The sequence below is a fragment of the Phocoena sinus genome, chromosome 19, assembly GCF_008692025.1.
Source record: "Phocoena sinus isolate mPhoSin1 chromosome 19, mPhoSin1.pri, whole genome shotgun sequence".
NCBI classification, from domain to species: domain Eukaryota; kingdom Metazoa; phylum Chordata; class Mammalia; order Artiodactyla; family Phocoenidae; genus Phocoena; species Phocoena sinus.
The window spans coordinates 22,277,704-22,293,746 of NC_045781.1; the positions used below are offsets into that span (position 1 = coordinate 22,277,704).

General features: G+C 40.7%; 1 protein-coding gene across 1 annotated transcript in view; it reads right to left on the reverse strand.

The window, feature by feature from the left end:
- The window catches only part of SHCBP1 (SHC binding and spindle associated 1), a 39,623-nt gene extending 25,290 nt beyond the window's left edge, over positions 1–14,333 (reverse strand). Inside the window, exons 1-6 of the mRNA XM_032614769.1 lie at positions 14,171–14,333; positions 10,452–10,619; positions 10,157–10,272; positions 8,503–8,711; positions 3,868–3,960; positions 42–275 (exon numbers count right to left, since the gene is read on the reverse strand). Of these exons, the coding sequence (XP_032470660.1) occupies positions 42–275; positions 3,868–3,960; positions 8,503–8,711; positions 10,157–10,272; positions 10,452–10,619; positions 14,171–14,279 (929 nt within the window). The 5' untranslated portion in view covers positions 14,280–14,333. The remainder of the gene's footprint in view (positions 1–41; positions 276–3,867; positions 3,961–8,502; positions 8,712–10,156; positions 10,273–10,451; positions 10,620–14,170) is intronic.
- Between the last annotated feature and the right edge of the window lie 1,710 nt (positions 14,334–16,043).

Consider the following 16,043-nt stretch of genomic DNA (forward strand, 5'->3'; position numbering starts at 1 on the left):
AAAAGATGCCAACTAGTTGGGAAGAACAAAGATACACATACCTCAACAAAGGATTCTCAATGAGTTTTAGCTTTTGTTTCAACTGTTCAATCTCTGAATACAATTTTAACCCTTCCACCATGGAGATGTTTTCCTGCTCAGAATCAGAGTTACAATTTGACAAACTGCTTCTCAGATTTAAAAATTTCCTGTAACTCTCCTCACATTGAGTCAACAGATTTTGATAGTCAACAATAAGTCCTGAAGGAACTCGGTCTTCAAGAATGTCATAATGCCTGAAAGTTTAAAAGCAAATTGAAACCCACTGCCTTTCAGACACATTTTCCCATCATTAAGACACCCATTTAGTCCTCAAAGACCCCATAAGAAAAGTGTTTCATAGTATGTAACTCAGGAACATGTTAAGTCTTACTGAGTAGGTGAAAGCTATTGAAAGCTTTAAGGACCACTTCATTAAGGTCACTAACTTTTCTCTTTTGAGGAGTTGCTATTTTTTTTTTCCTTAGATCCAAGCATTTGTGTTTTTGAAACACTGAGAGTTCATGTTGCACAATTTGTAATCATTACTTAACAAGAAATTATTTTCTCATATATTAGATTCAAAATCTTAATAAGTGGGTGGCAGAGGGCAACCTGGAGGTAGGAGTGGTGAGGATAGTATCCCAAGTAGTTTCATAACAATGTTTAAGATTACCACATTTATAGGATCAAAAATTTTAAATGATTCAAATCATCTAGTCCTTCCCTATACTTATTTATTTTTAATTTAGTTTAGTGTTTTTTTTTTTAATTTATTTGGCTGCATCAGGTCTTAGTTGAGGCACACGGGATCTTCGTTGCGGTATGTGGGATCTTTTGTTGCAGTGCATGGGCCTTTCGTTGCAGTGCGCAGGCTTCTCTCTATTTGTGGCGCAGGGGCTCTAGAGTGCGCGAGCTCAGTAGTTGCAGCACATGGGCTCTCTAGTTGTGGAACACGGGCTCCAGAGCGCGCGGGCTCAGTAGTTGTGGCACGCGGGCTCTCTAGCTGTGGCACATGGGCATGGTAGTTGTGGCACACTGGCTTAGTTGCCCCACGGTATGTGGGATCTTAGTTCCCCGACCAGGGATTGAAATCACATCCCCTGCATTAAAAGGCAGATTCTTAACCACTGGACTACCAGGGAAGTCCCCCTTCCCTGCATTTAAAGCACTATGGAGGGGACTTCCCTGATGGTTCAGTGGTTAAGACTCCACACTCCCAATGCAGGGGGCCCGGGTTTGATCCCTGGTCAGGGAACTAGACCCCACATGCCGCAACTAAGAGTTCGCATGCTGCAACTAAAGTTCTAACATGCCGCAACTAAGACCCAGTGCAGCCAAATAAATAAATAAAATATTAAATAAATAAATAAAGCACTATGGAGCAGAATTTGCTGAATATTCCCTCAGGAAGATTATTAGAGTATTTCAAAAACATAAGCCTTTGAGATTCTGAGAAAAAAATAAAGCTGTTATTACTAACCAGAGAGTGATTAAAACAAAATAACCTTGTATTGGACAACTGTGTTGGCACTTAAAGTTTATTATTAATTTATAAACCTTCTCAAATATATAGACAGAACAAAAAGTACTTCCAGATACAATAATTTATGAAGGTACAATCAAGTTAATGGATATGAAATTAATGGATCTGAAAGTAAACTGCAATATTATTGTCATTACCTGTCATTTTAAAATAATTGCTTTATTTCTCAGTTAAAAGCATACTGACTTAGGCCAGAGCTTCTTAACCTTGGCTGCTTATTAGAATCACTGGGGAACTTTTAAAAATACAGATGATCAGGTCCCCATCCAGACCAATTAAATTAGTCTCTAAAAGTAGAGGGGTATTTTTTAAAGTTCCCTGGGAATTCTAATGTGCAGCCAAGGTTGAGTACGATTGCCTTAGATAATGTCTTCTTAACTTCGTCACGCTCTAAATAAGACCTAAACAAATTTACATCAAGTTACAGTGAACATTTAAATAGTATTTAAGATGAATAGAAAATATTTTTTCCACTTTTCAAGTAAATGAATTAGGTGAAGCTTGAAAAGCAAGGATTTTGTCTGCTTTGGTTAATCCATACTCATTTAAAGATATTCTAGAAATCCACTTTGCAAACAGGAAATTGGGGGCCCAACCACTGACTGCTTGATCAGATCTACTAAGTTACAAAGATTAAGACTCAAATTTTAAAATTAGTTTCTTAGCATTTCCAATATCCATGCCAATCAGCTTATTTCTTCTCATTATAGTGATACTTCATAGTCTGAAAGTAATGAACCAACATCTGCGTCTCAGACCCATAAGCTCTGAAGCAGAGTGTTTTGAATTAGAAAGGAAAAATATTTACTTCACAGTGCAAAATCAAGACAATATGGTTTGATTCCCTTTAACTCTTGCCTGTGAATAGCTCTACTCCTGTCTTAGCCTAGGGACCTTTTAAAGAGTCTGCCTATATTTGATAACATTCCAGTTTCCCCATCAAGTACCATAGTTTCTTCTCCATAACTGAAAACAATTCCTCCCTTATGCTTTCCCATCTGCCAGTGATGTATAAGATATGTATGTAAATCATTTCTTGTTGTTTGAACATGTAAGACTGTCAAATCGGAATACAGTTATTTTCCAAGTAAAGATCAAATTTGCCAGATACATGATATTCATCCACCATTACATTTCCCTTCAATCAAAACCAATCATTGCTCTTTAAAAGCAAGTATATCAAAACTAGAAAATATGCAAGCTTATTGAAATTCTGGCATTTTACTGAATACACTATGAGAAAACAGGAAATGCATAATGGAAAAATTGGAAAGGCTAAATAGAAATCACAGCCAATTTATGAAAAGCTGAAATCAGACATACATAATTCTAAACCAGGTAGAACCAACCTTAACCAGACTTCTCACGTATTTTTTACTTATGATTTACTGTTTAAATGAAGAGAAACTTACTAAATCAAATTGGTTATACAGAAATGTAAAGGGTTACTGCCTTATCTTATGTAACCAAATCATCTTTCACACAGGGAAAAAAATTACCTTCTACAATTTTTTTTTCTTTTTTTGGCCTGCAAGGTCTAATTTTATTCTTATTGCAGCACTGCGTATTAAATTACTATGCACAAGTACCAAAAAGTTACCTGGTCTTATAGCACCATCTAGTGGAAGCCACATTTAACAAAGTCAGTGCAGGACAACTATTTGGGTTGCATGGTTAATTTGGGGTATTTTTTAAATGGAAGGGTTTTTCCCTACCAAAATATGATAAGTCAGTAGAATGTATTTAGGTATTTTGGAAATTTTTATTCACCATCAATATTAACTATTTAGTATTTTCATCTATTTATCAAATAAGATTTAAGGAAAAGAACTTGACAAAACATCCTGAGGTAAGTCTGTTTAGCCTATGTTTTCCTGTAAGAACTTAAGAGTAAAGCCATGTCTTTAAAAGTACTCAAGAAAAAAAAAGTCTTCTATAATTCAATTAATTTCACTGTTCTTCAATTGTTTTTATTGAGTTTAGTAACGGGTTGTTTCTTTTTAACATATTAGCTCAATTAAGTTTTATTCAAATTTACAAGAGTGAGCTGTTAATTTACATGTTCTTGAATTCTCTGCTTTTAGATTCTAAAAACACTACAAGTAGGTTTATAAACACTAAAAGTAGGTTTCTCTGCACCTGTACAATTTTTATTTAATAACTTGTCAGTGGGTTATACTATTTGTATATCAGTCTGTTTCTATCTGTAGGAGTATATATACAGTATATACAAAACACAGGTGAAATTAAACCACAAATAGCTATTTTTTCCAACATGTACAAGGCCACTAATAAATACTTACAATCTCAATCGAGGTTCAACACATCTAACAAAATAATCATACTCATCCTCTTCTTCTTCATCCCAACTCCTCCAAATGTTCTGATAGAAAAACCTGGAAAGGAAATTAGTATCACTCAAATTCAATCACTGGCTTAAAATGTTAGGGTTTTGGAGGAATAAGAGTAAATCAAAACAAGTCTATCAAGTATGGTAGAGAAGATTGAATATTTGCTAGATTTGATAGTCATGGGTCACACATGAACTTCTTTGGATTGGCTAAAGAAGTTTTCTACACCACTGATTCTATTAGGACCTTCTTTTTATCAGATGAACTATTTATTGACAATCTGTAACTTGGTGGAAAGTAGTGCCATTTGTTAAGATAGAAAAGACTGGGAGAGAAACAAGTTTAGGGTTGAAAATAAAGAGTTCTGTTTTCACCATGTTCAGGTTGAGATGCCTATTTGAACTCCAAATGGATGATGTCAAGAATGCAGATAAATATACAAGACCAGAGCTCAAGGAAAAGGTCAGGGCTAGAGACATAAATCTGGAAGTTGTCAGCATATTGATGGCATTAGAGCAATAGGTGAGATCATCCAGGGACATAAAATAAAGCAGTAGTTCTCAACCCTAGCTGCCCATTAGAGTCCCCTGGGAAGCTTTTAAAAATTGATTTTCAACCCTATTCCAGACCAATAAACCAGAATCTCTTGGGTGGAGGATGGGGGAGGGAGGGTGCAGGATCCATATTTTTTTAAAGCTCCCCAAAGTGATTTAACAAATTTTTCATCATGGAAAATTTCAAACATATACAAGAGCAAACATGAAAACATGAATACCATGTATCCATCACCAGCTTCAACAATTATCAACTCACAGGCAATCTTATTTCACCTCTACTCCACCCACTTACTTCTCTGCTCTCCTACCCCCACCATCCTGACACTGGATCATTTTAAAGCAAATTTCTGACATATCATATCACTCATAAATTTTCAGTACGTGCCTCTAAAATAAATCTTTATACAAAAAAAGTTTTAATTCCTTAATAACCAAGTATCCAGTCAGTGTTCAGTTTTCCCTAATTATCTCTTTTGTTGTTGCTGTTGTTGTTTTACAGTTGGCTTGCTCATCAGGGTCCAAACAAGGGTCAGCCATTGAATTTAATTAAATCACTTTTACTCTATAGATTATCCATCCCTCTTTTTCACCTTGCAATTTATTTAATAGTTTCCCACACTCTGAATTTTACTGATTGCTTCCCCATGGGGTCAGTTAACATGTCCTTCTGTTTCCTTTATTTCTAGTAAACTGATAGTAAGGACTAGGGACTTGATCGTCTTCAGGAAAGACTTTTTGGCAAGAATACTTCAAGGGAGGTATAATGTAGCTTCATCACCAAGCACATGATACCTGGTCATCTCTTTTGATGTTGAGCTTAAGAATGATCAGTGGATTCAGATATTGTCAGCCTGATTTATCTGCCACAAAGTTCCCTATCAGGTTTTCACCAATGGCTGTAGCAGCCATTGATGATCACTGCCTGAAACCTCTACTTTATTATGGGTTGCAAAACACTGATATTCTCATCTTATCATTCTTTCTTCATGTAGTAGTTGGAATACTCCTATAAAGAAAATTTCCAGGAGATTCTAATGTGCTTTCAAAGCTGACTAGAGAGAGAGAAGTGTAGATAGCCTAGGCCTGAGCCCTGGGTAACTTCAACATTCTAAAGTTTGAGCACGAGAGGAAAGAGCTGGCCAAGATTATTAAGAAAGCAAGCCCATGACACACTATCATAAAGTGGTGTCCCAGAAACTGGAAGAGAGTAGAGTATGTTAAGAAGGTGGGAATGATCAAATAATTAGAATGTGACCAAAAGGTGAAGGTAAGATGAGATCAGAGGAGTGACGACTGGATATGAGAATATGAGTGACCTTAAGCACAATTTCAATGGTACTGTAGGAGTAGAAGCATTAGGAACGCCAGGAAGTACAGACGATATAACTGTCAAAAAGTTGAAAAGGAAGGAGCAGTGAAAATGAAGCCATCTCTTAATTCTTATAGACTAGACTGTCATTCTCTTCACCCTCTAGAGTCCATCTCTCAAAAACAAACCAAAAAAAAACCAAACCTGAGCATGCCTTTACTCAACCAAAAAACTCTGCTGGCTCCTTGCTGTCCTCAGAACAAAGTCCAAATTCCTGAGCTTGGTGATATTACATGGACCCACAGTCCACCTCTAGAGCACCTCTCTTGCCTCAGAGACCCTGTGTGCAAACTACCAATTTCACAAGCTCTTTCAAAGCCGCTGTGACATGCTGGTCAGACTGCCTTCCACCTTTTCCACCTGGTAAGCTTATATTTACACTTCATGACCCAGCTCAAATATCCTCACCAGTTCAGTACCAGGCATTCACATTTCATTCACATCTGCACCTCCTCCGGTGTTTATTCTCTCAATACAGAAACTTGGGAGTCAGCCTTGACTTCTTCCATATCCACTCTACCACCAAGTCTTAGTTAGCCATCCTACTTTCTCAATAAGCCTAATCTGTACTCTCCATATCTCCACCCTAGTCCACTCTGCCTCTTAACTGATCTCTCTACCCCTTCCCCCTCCATTTACTTTCTACACAGCAGCCAGAACAAACCTTTTAAAACACAAAGCTGATCATATTCATCCTTGATTGAAAACCCTTCAGCGGTTTCCCACTGCTCTTAAAGACAAAAATTGTCCATTGGCTGACAAATCCCTGCATCTTCGGACCCTTGACAACCTCTAAGCTGGTTTCCAAGTCTCTTCCATTACTGTCTATGTTCTAACCATGTTGGCCCTCCGGCTCCTTAAACTCACTGAGTTCCTGAACCTGTTCCCTCCCCTAAACTGCCACAACCACTTTCACCTAGCCAACCCTTCAGACCCAAGTTCAAATACCATTTCCTCAGGAAATAACCGTATTACAGCAACCTGACCTAGTCTTAGAACACTCTGTAATCCCTCACAGCACTCACTGCAGTTTCCAATTGTACACATATCTTTATGTGATTATTTCATCAAGGTTCATCTCCCACCTTTAGACTGATGTCTCCCTGGTGATGGTGATTGTGTCTGTTTTGTGCACCAGTCAAATCTCACCCTCAGCTCAGGACCTGGCACTGAAATACTTACTGAATAAAATGAACAAATGAAAACCCTCATAATTTGACCTTTTCTGGACACTGACCAGAATCTGAACCCTCACCTCAAAATAAAGAATAATTTAGCCAGGCTCGCCTTCAAATAATACTATTACTAATTCCAGATACTCGTCTTTCTATCAACTTCTATACCCATAAGAGATTAGCTCCCTGATTCCTAATTTCCTAAACTCATCAATTATCCCTTTACCTTCATATGCCTCAACTGACAGATTTTTTAAGTTAGAGAAACATAAGAGAGTTATTTTGGTTCTAGACATAAGCCAGTTCTTTAGATTTATATTGTTTGGCCTAATATGGAATACCTACAGTCCTTGCATTGTATGCAAGTCCAGTGTCCTTGCATACAATTTGAAATTTTCTATGAAATGTCAGAAGCAGGGCCCAAGACACTCTGTTTCTTTGTAGAGTATCAGCAAAACCAGGTTCACTCACTAACGGTATAGAAACTGGAAAGTACTTTTTGAACTACAAAACACCAAGCAACATTATTAACATGACCTTTATATTATCCAATCTTCCAGTTCATGGAGGAATATAAGTCCTTTTTTTTTTTTTGGCGGTACGCGGGCCTCTCACTGCTGTGGCCTCTCCCATTGCGGAGCACAGGCTCCGGATGCGCAGGCTCAGCGGCCACGGCTCACGGGCCTAGCCGCTCCGCAGCATGTGGGATCCTCCCGGACCGGGGCACGAACCCGTGTCCCCTGCATCGGCATGCGGACTCTCAACCACTGCGCCACCAGGGAAGCCCCTAAGTCCATATTTAATTAGCCAAAAATAAGCCTTCCTTAGTAAATATACTTATAAAAAGAAGATTCAAAAGAACTATCTGTATTCGGAACTATCTGACAAAAAAGTTACCTGAAAAACTAAAAGAAGCATACCTATTAATGGAAGTGGAAACCGACTAAGCCAAAAAAGGTTGAAAGGCATGCACATACCCCCTAAGGATCCTGGAAGTGGCCTGACAAAACACATTCTTTGGCCAGACATATCCTTGAAAACACTGTATGTCAGGCTTATCAGTGCACAAGTGATGGTATACCACCTTCTTTACCTTCTTTCCTTTCCTCTTATGTTCAAGTACATCAACTATAGCCTTAGCATCCAGAACTTTTAAGACAGTTTCTAAATATATACAAACCAAATTTTAAAGTCCCCTATCTTTTGTTAACATTTGGGGACACTGAGAGAAGGCTATACAGGAATCCCTAGTACTACTTTTCTCAAATTTTCTGTAAGTCTGAAATTACCTCAAATTGAAAATTTTGAACATTGAAAACATTTTTTTAATTTTAAAAAGTTTCCACTGTCTTTGGATATTTTTAAATATTGCAGTGACCAAGTTTACAGTTTGAGTTTTAAATCTAGGTATAATACAGACCAGAATTACTGCATTTCATCCAAAGTTTTTGGCCACAAGGTTACTTTTATCAACCTTTTTTCCTACCTGATATGCTCAATTGCAAGTGCTGTCTGGTCAAACGCTCCAGAATCATCAAATACCACCCACAGCTCCTGCAGGGGCAACTGGTGTTCCTTCAAATCAAGGAGCTCTTTCATACACTCCAAAGTAAAAGTGTTGACTTGAGATTCACAGAGGTATGGGTCAGCAAGCCTCACCACTGCCTTCAAGGCTGCAAAGTCCACATCTGTGATCTGAAATTTAAAATAATGTGACTTAACATATGCAAATCAAAATTAAGATACATCTAAAACACTACTTACAGCCTGATTTTTTTAAAGCATGAAATGGGAGTGGGGAGCCTTCTTCCGTAACATAAAGGATAAACAAGACAGGCTTGGCTTGTACCCGCATGGAGCTGACATCGTAATTGAGAGGACAAATAAACAAACAAGATGGCAACAAGTATGTGACAGAGAATAAGTAGCAGGGGTGGTGGTCTGGTTTTACTGGGAGGGTAGGGGAAGTCACTTCTGAACTGCGATAAAAAGGATGAAAAGGAAGCAGCCGTGTGAAGAGCAGGAAAGATGCAAAAGGCCCTGGGGCAGAGACAAGCTTGGCAGCTGGCAGAGAAGCAGTGTTTCTTGCTGGAACCACAGGAAGGAAATGAGGTATGGGCAGCAGGAGGTTAAGTGAGAGAGAGGCAAGATCAGGACAGGAAGGGCATTGGAAGGAGCTTGGCTTTTACATGTTATCCAGCACAATGAGAAGCCATAAAGCCAGCACAGGCCTTTGGTAAATGCAATGCATTAGAGGTTTTTAAGCAGAGGAATGGCTGGCGCATTTCTCTTTTAAAACAATGACTTGGACTGCTTTTAGAGAATTGAGATGTGTTGGGGGAAGGGAGCTACTATCATAATCAAATTAATAGGCCTGAACTGCAACCAAAGACATTAGCATAACCCAAAATTTAAAAATCCACGAGGAACAGCTGCTTGCAAACCATTGCCTCATATATAGTCACTGCAGCATATGATGTCATTTTCTAAAGGGGCTGCAGCCACAACTTGTATTCATTCACACTCCCTGGTTTACCATTTTACTTTAACGGAGCGGGGGGGGGGGGGGGGGGGGGGGGCGGGTGTTGTGGTCCTGTTAACACACACTGAGAAAAATTCACAGCTGTAATTAGAGTGCAAATTTAATGTAAAAGGCCCAGTCAGTTGAAATATAAGATTGTTTTTACTTTCTGCAATGGAACATCAAGAGGTTAACCACATACCTACAACTTTTTCAGGCAAAAAATAGGCTAGTTTTAAAATGCCCGCTTGGTTTGAGCTACTTTAATGGGCTACAACTAAGAAGGTAAAAAATCAATTCAAACCCCACTGACTTTATAATTAGGCCTCTTTGTTTTTTAAACGGTCTCAAATACCTCCCTCACTTCATAGGTTTCTAATCCATTTCCCCTTTTTAAAGGACACTGAAGCTTAAACCACCTCAATTCCCAGGTAGCTCCTCCTCAGTTTCCTTTAAAATTTGTGGAACACTTCATACACCGTGGCAGTTAGATGTAAAAAACATGCTATTTTCAATCAGCTCATAAACCTTAATTAAAAATAAGCACTGTGGCTACAACAGTCTGAGGGAAAGTGTTTTTAGCTAGAGATAAATGTCTTAATAACAGAATTAAATTTACCTCAACCAGCACCTTGAACACATTAGTGTGCCAGACTGCCCGCCATCCAGATGGTTCAAGGACCTTCTCTAAGAACTCAGCTGTGAATTCTTTTACCTCAGAGGCCTTACAGTCAGCTACAAAAAAATTAAACACAATAAGAATTGGGGCTGCATAAAGGAGAGAGAAGTTAATAAAACCACTCAAATCTACTTTCTCAGAACCAACAAACAGCAAGCAGTCTGAGGAACTGAGACCATCTACTGAATACATATAAATTAAAAGACAAAAGAAGCAAAAAAGAGGACCTACTCACCTAAAATGTAATCTTGATAAGCTCTGAATCGCTCATAGAACAAAAGATGACTTGTCTGGAACATTTCTGGGAAATGAGTTTTTCCTTCTGGCACAAAACTTTGTAAACTAGTACCTGGTTTATCATGATTGCTACAATCACTGCATGAATCTTCATCTTCAAACAAACCTAAGAGAACAAAAATAGGCAGGCTCAACTATCCCAGACACTTCCAGTGCTTATAAACTGCTTCTATTTTCATATACTTGCTTAGAAATTCCAAACAAATAAGGATTTGGGTATAATGCTTTACTTACCTCTATCATTGTCAGAAAAAGGATTTGGGTATAATGCTTTACTTACCTCTATCATTGTCAGAAAAAAACAGTTTTCTAAAGTTAAAAATATCTCAAGATCCAAGTTCTACTTCAAAACAATAAGGACTTAAAATCCTTCATGGGTTAGGTTTTTGTTGCTCTTCTGTGAGGAAGAGAGTTGTTTTTAATTAAGTGGGAATCACCCAAGCTCTCCTTCAGAGGACACGGCTATGATTATTACTAGAGCTAGCAAGTTATAATGGTCACATAGCTTACAGTCATTTTTTTCCAAAACAATTCCATAAAGCTGCATTAAATACGGAGCTGATTTCCTATACTCCATCTCAAACAAACTGAAACCTCCCTCTAATTTCTACAATATCAGCTTGTCAATGCCCCTCAATAAACAGGGATGAGAGATTGTTAATAATGCATAAGGTTTACTTCACCAAAGCTTCTAGGTTCCATCTGACTAATTTCAATGCCTGTGTCTAAGGAAAGGATTAGAAAATGCTAATTGCATTAGGTTTGGGCTGTATGTAATTATGTTTCACAAGGCGTGATTGGGCCAGTGACATATCTAATTCTGTGCAATACGATGTTTTTAATAGACAAAACGACTACTAAATAAATGCTGAGGGTAGCATTTAGACTGGCAAAGTTCTTTCCTGTGGTCTCAGGAAGGGTATCTGAGACAATTACTAGCAGCAGTCTTTCTCTTCCCTTACCTCTTATATTTCTCCTTCCTTTTCTCCCTCCTTCCACTTCTCTGCCCCTGTTCAGGCCACCAGAATTATGTGACCCCACAGACTGTAATAGGGAAGAACAAATCTGACTCCATATTGGATCTGTTTCTTGTACTTTACCCTTTGTATCCTATTGCTTTTGATACAAGAATGTTGCCTGTAGCCTGAAATACACAGGCTAGCCCCTTCTCAAAGCTCTGACCTTTAAAGGTATAACACTTTTCCACTCATATAGAGATAAAAAGTTGCTAAACAGAGAATAACATTTGTCTTGTTGTAGGTTTACAGGAACATCCTGACCTGACCTACCTGGATAGATGCAAGAACAAAGGATTCTGACACCAAGAAATTTGCAACAACCAGCCACAACCTCTCCCCTTTTAGTATAAAAGAAGCCTGAATTCTAACTTTGGCAAGATGGTTCTTTGGGACTCTATTCCACCATCTTCTCAGTCAGCTGGATTTCCAAATAAAGTCTCTATTCCTTGCCCCAACAACTCGTCTCTCAATTCATTGGCCTGTCGTGCAGCAAGCAGTACAAGTTTGGACATGGCAACAAAGTGACCAAGGTGTAGTGAAGGGCTTCCTGCTTACAGATTATCAATGCACCTGAGCCTCAGAAGGACATCAATACCTCACCTGCTGTGTAACAATCTCTCTGTACCTAAAGGAAGATGAAAACATATGCCAACTTCAATAAAATTAAGAGAATAAACTATATGTTAATCACTTACAACAGTACCCACCACATAACATAAATGTTTGTTAAGGAAATAATACCATCATCTCACACACATTAGGTGACTATTATCCAAAAAACAACAAGAAAAACTATCAAGAAAACAAGTGTTGGGCTTCCCTGGTGGCGCAGTGGTTGAGAGTCCGCCTGCCAATGCAGGGGACACAGGTTCGTGCCCTGGTCCAGGAAGATCCCACATGCCGCAGAGCGGCTGGGCCCCATGAGCCATGGCCGCTGAGCCTGCGCGTCCGGAGCCTGTGCTCCGCAACGGGAGAGGCCACAACAGTGAGAGGCCCATGTACCGCAAAAAAAAAAAAGAAAGAAAGAAAACAAGTGTTGGCGAGGATATGGGGAAACAGGAACCCTTGTGCACTGTGGGTAGGCATGTAAAACGGTTCAGCCACCGCAGAAAACAGTATGGTGATTCCTCAAAAGTTTTTAAATAGAATTACCATATGACAACCCAGCAATTTCCAAAAGAACTGAAAGCAGGGTCTCCAAGAGATATTTGTACACCGATGTTCATAGCAGCATTATTCACAATAGCTAAAATTATTTAGCTTTAAAAAGGAAGGAGGGATTCCCTGGTGGCGCAGTGGTTGAGAGTCTGCCTGCCGATGCAGGGGACACGGGTTCGTACCCCGGTCCGGGAGGATCCCACATGCCACGGAGTGGCTGGGCCCGTGAGCCATGGCCGCTGAGCCTGCGCGTCCAGAGCCTGTGCTCCACAACGGGAGAGGCCACAATAGTGAGAGGCCAGCGTACGGCAAAAAAAAAAAAAAAAAAAAAAAAAAAAGGAAGGAAATTACAAGTGTTGGATGAACATTATACTGCGTGAAATAAGCCAGTCACAGAAAGACAAATACTGTGCAATTCCACTGATATGAGGTACTTAGTCAAAATCATATCATAAAGACAAAGTATAAAGGTGGTTGCCAGGAGCTGGGGGGAGGGGTGATTGGGGGTTTATTATTCAATAGGTATAGAGTTTCAGTTCACAAGATGAAAAGAACCATGGTAACAGAGGGTGGTGATGGCTACACAACAATGTGAATGTGTTTAATACCACTGAACTGTACACTTAAAAATGGTTAAGATGGTAAATTTTGTTATGTGTGTCTTACAATTAAAAAGAACACCTTACTTCAGCACAATTCTTTAGATCCAATTTGAAAGTATTTCTTTTCACACATCATTTCACTTCATCTTCACCACTCCGTAGCACCACTACCTGTTTTCCAGATGGGCAAACTGAAGCCAAGTGACTGTTGCCAGTTCACAAGAGTGGTTGGTAGAGGAGTTAAGTCACACCTATGTTCTCTCACTTCTCCAGGACTCTTTCCACTACACAATACAACTGAAAATGTTAAAGTAAAACCACCTTAAAATATCAGGGGGAAAAAACGGAGTCTCCATGAAGAGGTAGAAAGGACTGAGAATTAGACCTGGGTTCTACTTTTAGACTCTGTCCCAAATTGGCTCCCCTATCCTTGGGCAAGTCACCGGCCCTCAATGCTCAGTGCAGGCTTAGATGCAGCCAACTAGGCCAAGCGTTCAAGTTTCTTCTCTTTCGGTAAAGGGAAGTATGGTACGTGATCTCCTTTGAGATGCAAATTTTAAAAATGCGCCCACTCTGGACTCACAAACGCGTGCACAAAGCCCGGGGGGCCCACCCAGACAGCAAGAGTAGGAATTCCCAGCCCGGCCCAGTTCCCTCCTGGCTCGAGGAAACTGAGGCCAGATTGGGCGGGGGGAGTTGCCCTAGGTACCTCCTGACTTCGACGTCGGGGCGTCGCCCAGCCACCGCCGCCACCCTGGCCAGCAAGGTCCGGAAGGCCTGCGCCCCAAGCGCCCTCGGAGAGTCCCGACGCCCCCCGCGCTGCCGACACGGTCTGTCGCAGGCGGCGGCTCCGCCGGCCCGTCACGACGGGTGCTCACCTTTCCCGAGGGGCGCCGGCTCCTCTTCCGCAGCCCAGCCGGTGCGCTCATGGTCCCGCGCCATCGCCTCCGACCCCAACCCACCACCAGCCAGCAGCCCGTCAGCCATTTCAAATTTCCGCGGGCGGCCGCCCGGCCCAGTAATGCGATGAAGCAGCCGCTTCTGATTGGATAGTGGGCCGAGGCTGTTTGACCAATTAAAGGAAAGTTTGCGGCCCCTTCAGCCTCCACCCACCCCGGTTGCAGTGCCTGAGCGCCATCTACTGGCCGGAAGGACTGCTCTTCTCGTCCAAGCTCTTGCTCTTTTTGTTTACTGGGACGAACTTGGACAAAGTTGAATTAGGACATAATTTGGGATGAGTTCCGAAAAACTAACAAGCCATACCTGGAAGTGAGGTAGAGCGGAAAAGGCACTGGCTTGAGATTCAAAAAACATAGTATTTAGACTTGTTTCTTCCATTACTACTGGTATTACCTTGGGCAAGTCACTTCACCTCTCAGAAGAGCATGTTCAGTTCTAATAGTATATTGGCCTAGATGGCTCCAAACTTTTCACCACCAAAAATCAGTTGCTCTCTCGCTTTTTCTCTCTCTCCCCCTCTTTCATTCACTACCTACACACAGAGGATATTTTCAAAGAATGTCAAATAATATTTAGAATGTAAAAGTATGTTTTACCTACATTTATTAATCAACAACTATAACCTCCAATGATAATAGCTAACATTTGTTAAGTACTGTGTGCAAGACACCCCTGCATATTTTATCTGCAGTAACTTATTCAATCTTCAAAAACCATCCTATGAGACAGGAAATATTATTGTTATTCCCATTTTACAGGTGACGACATGGAGTCACCAAGAAATTAAGAAATGCCCAATTTAACCCAGCAGTGCCAGTATTAAAAACCAGCCAAATTCCTGAATCCACATTTTAATGGCTCTGCCAGGCCATGACTAGTCAGACCTGAGATGGCTGGCAACAGCAGAGGTTACCAGAACACCAGGAAGATGAGTCCCACAGAAAGACAAGAGCCTGGTCATGACAGTTATCACACGGAAGACATTTCCACTTACTGCCTTAAAGGAAAACCTTGGGCTAAAGTCTCTCAGATCCCTCACAGCTGAAATGATATTAAGGGCAAATCACTTATTAAACTGGATACATTTCCAAACTATGCTTGCATGGATTATATGGAAAGTTTTTAGAGTTTTCCCCTAAGTGGAGACCTTTTAGGAGCACACATTTCTTGGGAGTTTGCTTTTCCTGCCCCCTCCCCCTTATCCTAAGGAAAGGGTTTTTTAATTCTTCCTTTCCAATCCCTCCATCTGCAGCCCATCACAGCCTTCCACCTGCCTTAGGTGGGGTGGCACCCATTATTCCCAGTCCTTTTTATATCTTCACTCTCTTTCTCACCACTAGGTCCTTATACTCTGTCTACACAGGGGCTCGAAACTTACTGCCCTCCCCTAAAAACTTCCCAAAGCCCAACTGCAATCTTGAGATACTGCCTCCACACTTTCTGGATAGCACCAAATTGCTCTGGGGTAGTGCCTTTCCTCTCCTGCTTTCTCAACGGCCAGTAGCTTCCTCCAGAAGCCTGCCCTCCCTCGCTCCCATCGCCCTCCACCCACTGCAGCACTGACAGCCCAGCATCCCCTTCCATAGTCCTTCCTCCCCTGGCCTCCAGGCCTTCTCTCTTCTGGTCCTTCACTCTTCTGGTTCTCCTTCCTGCCTTCATTCTTCTTCCTCCTTCTCAGATCCCCTAAACCTAGGGGACTCCCAAGGGCATTTTCCTGAGTCCACCTTCATCAGGAGGTAACAGAAGTGAGTGAAGAAGGCCAAGTGTGGACAGTGGCACTCACTGTGAGCA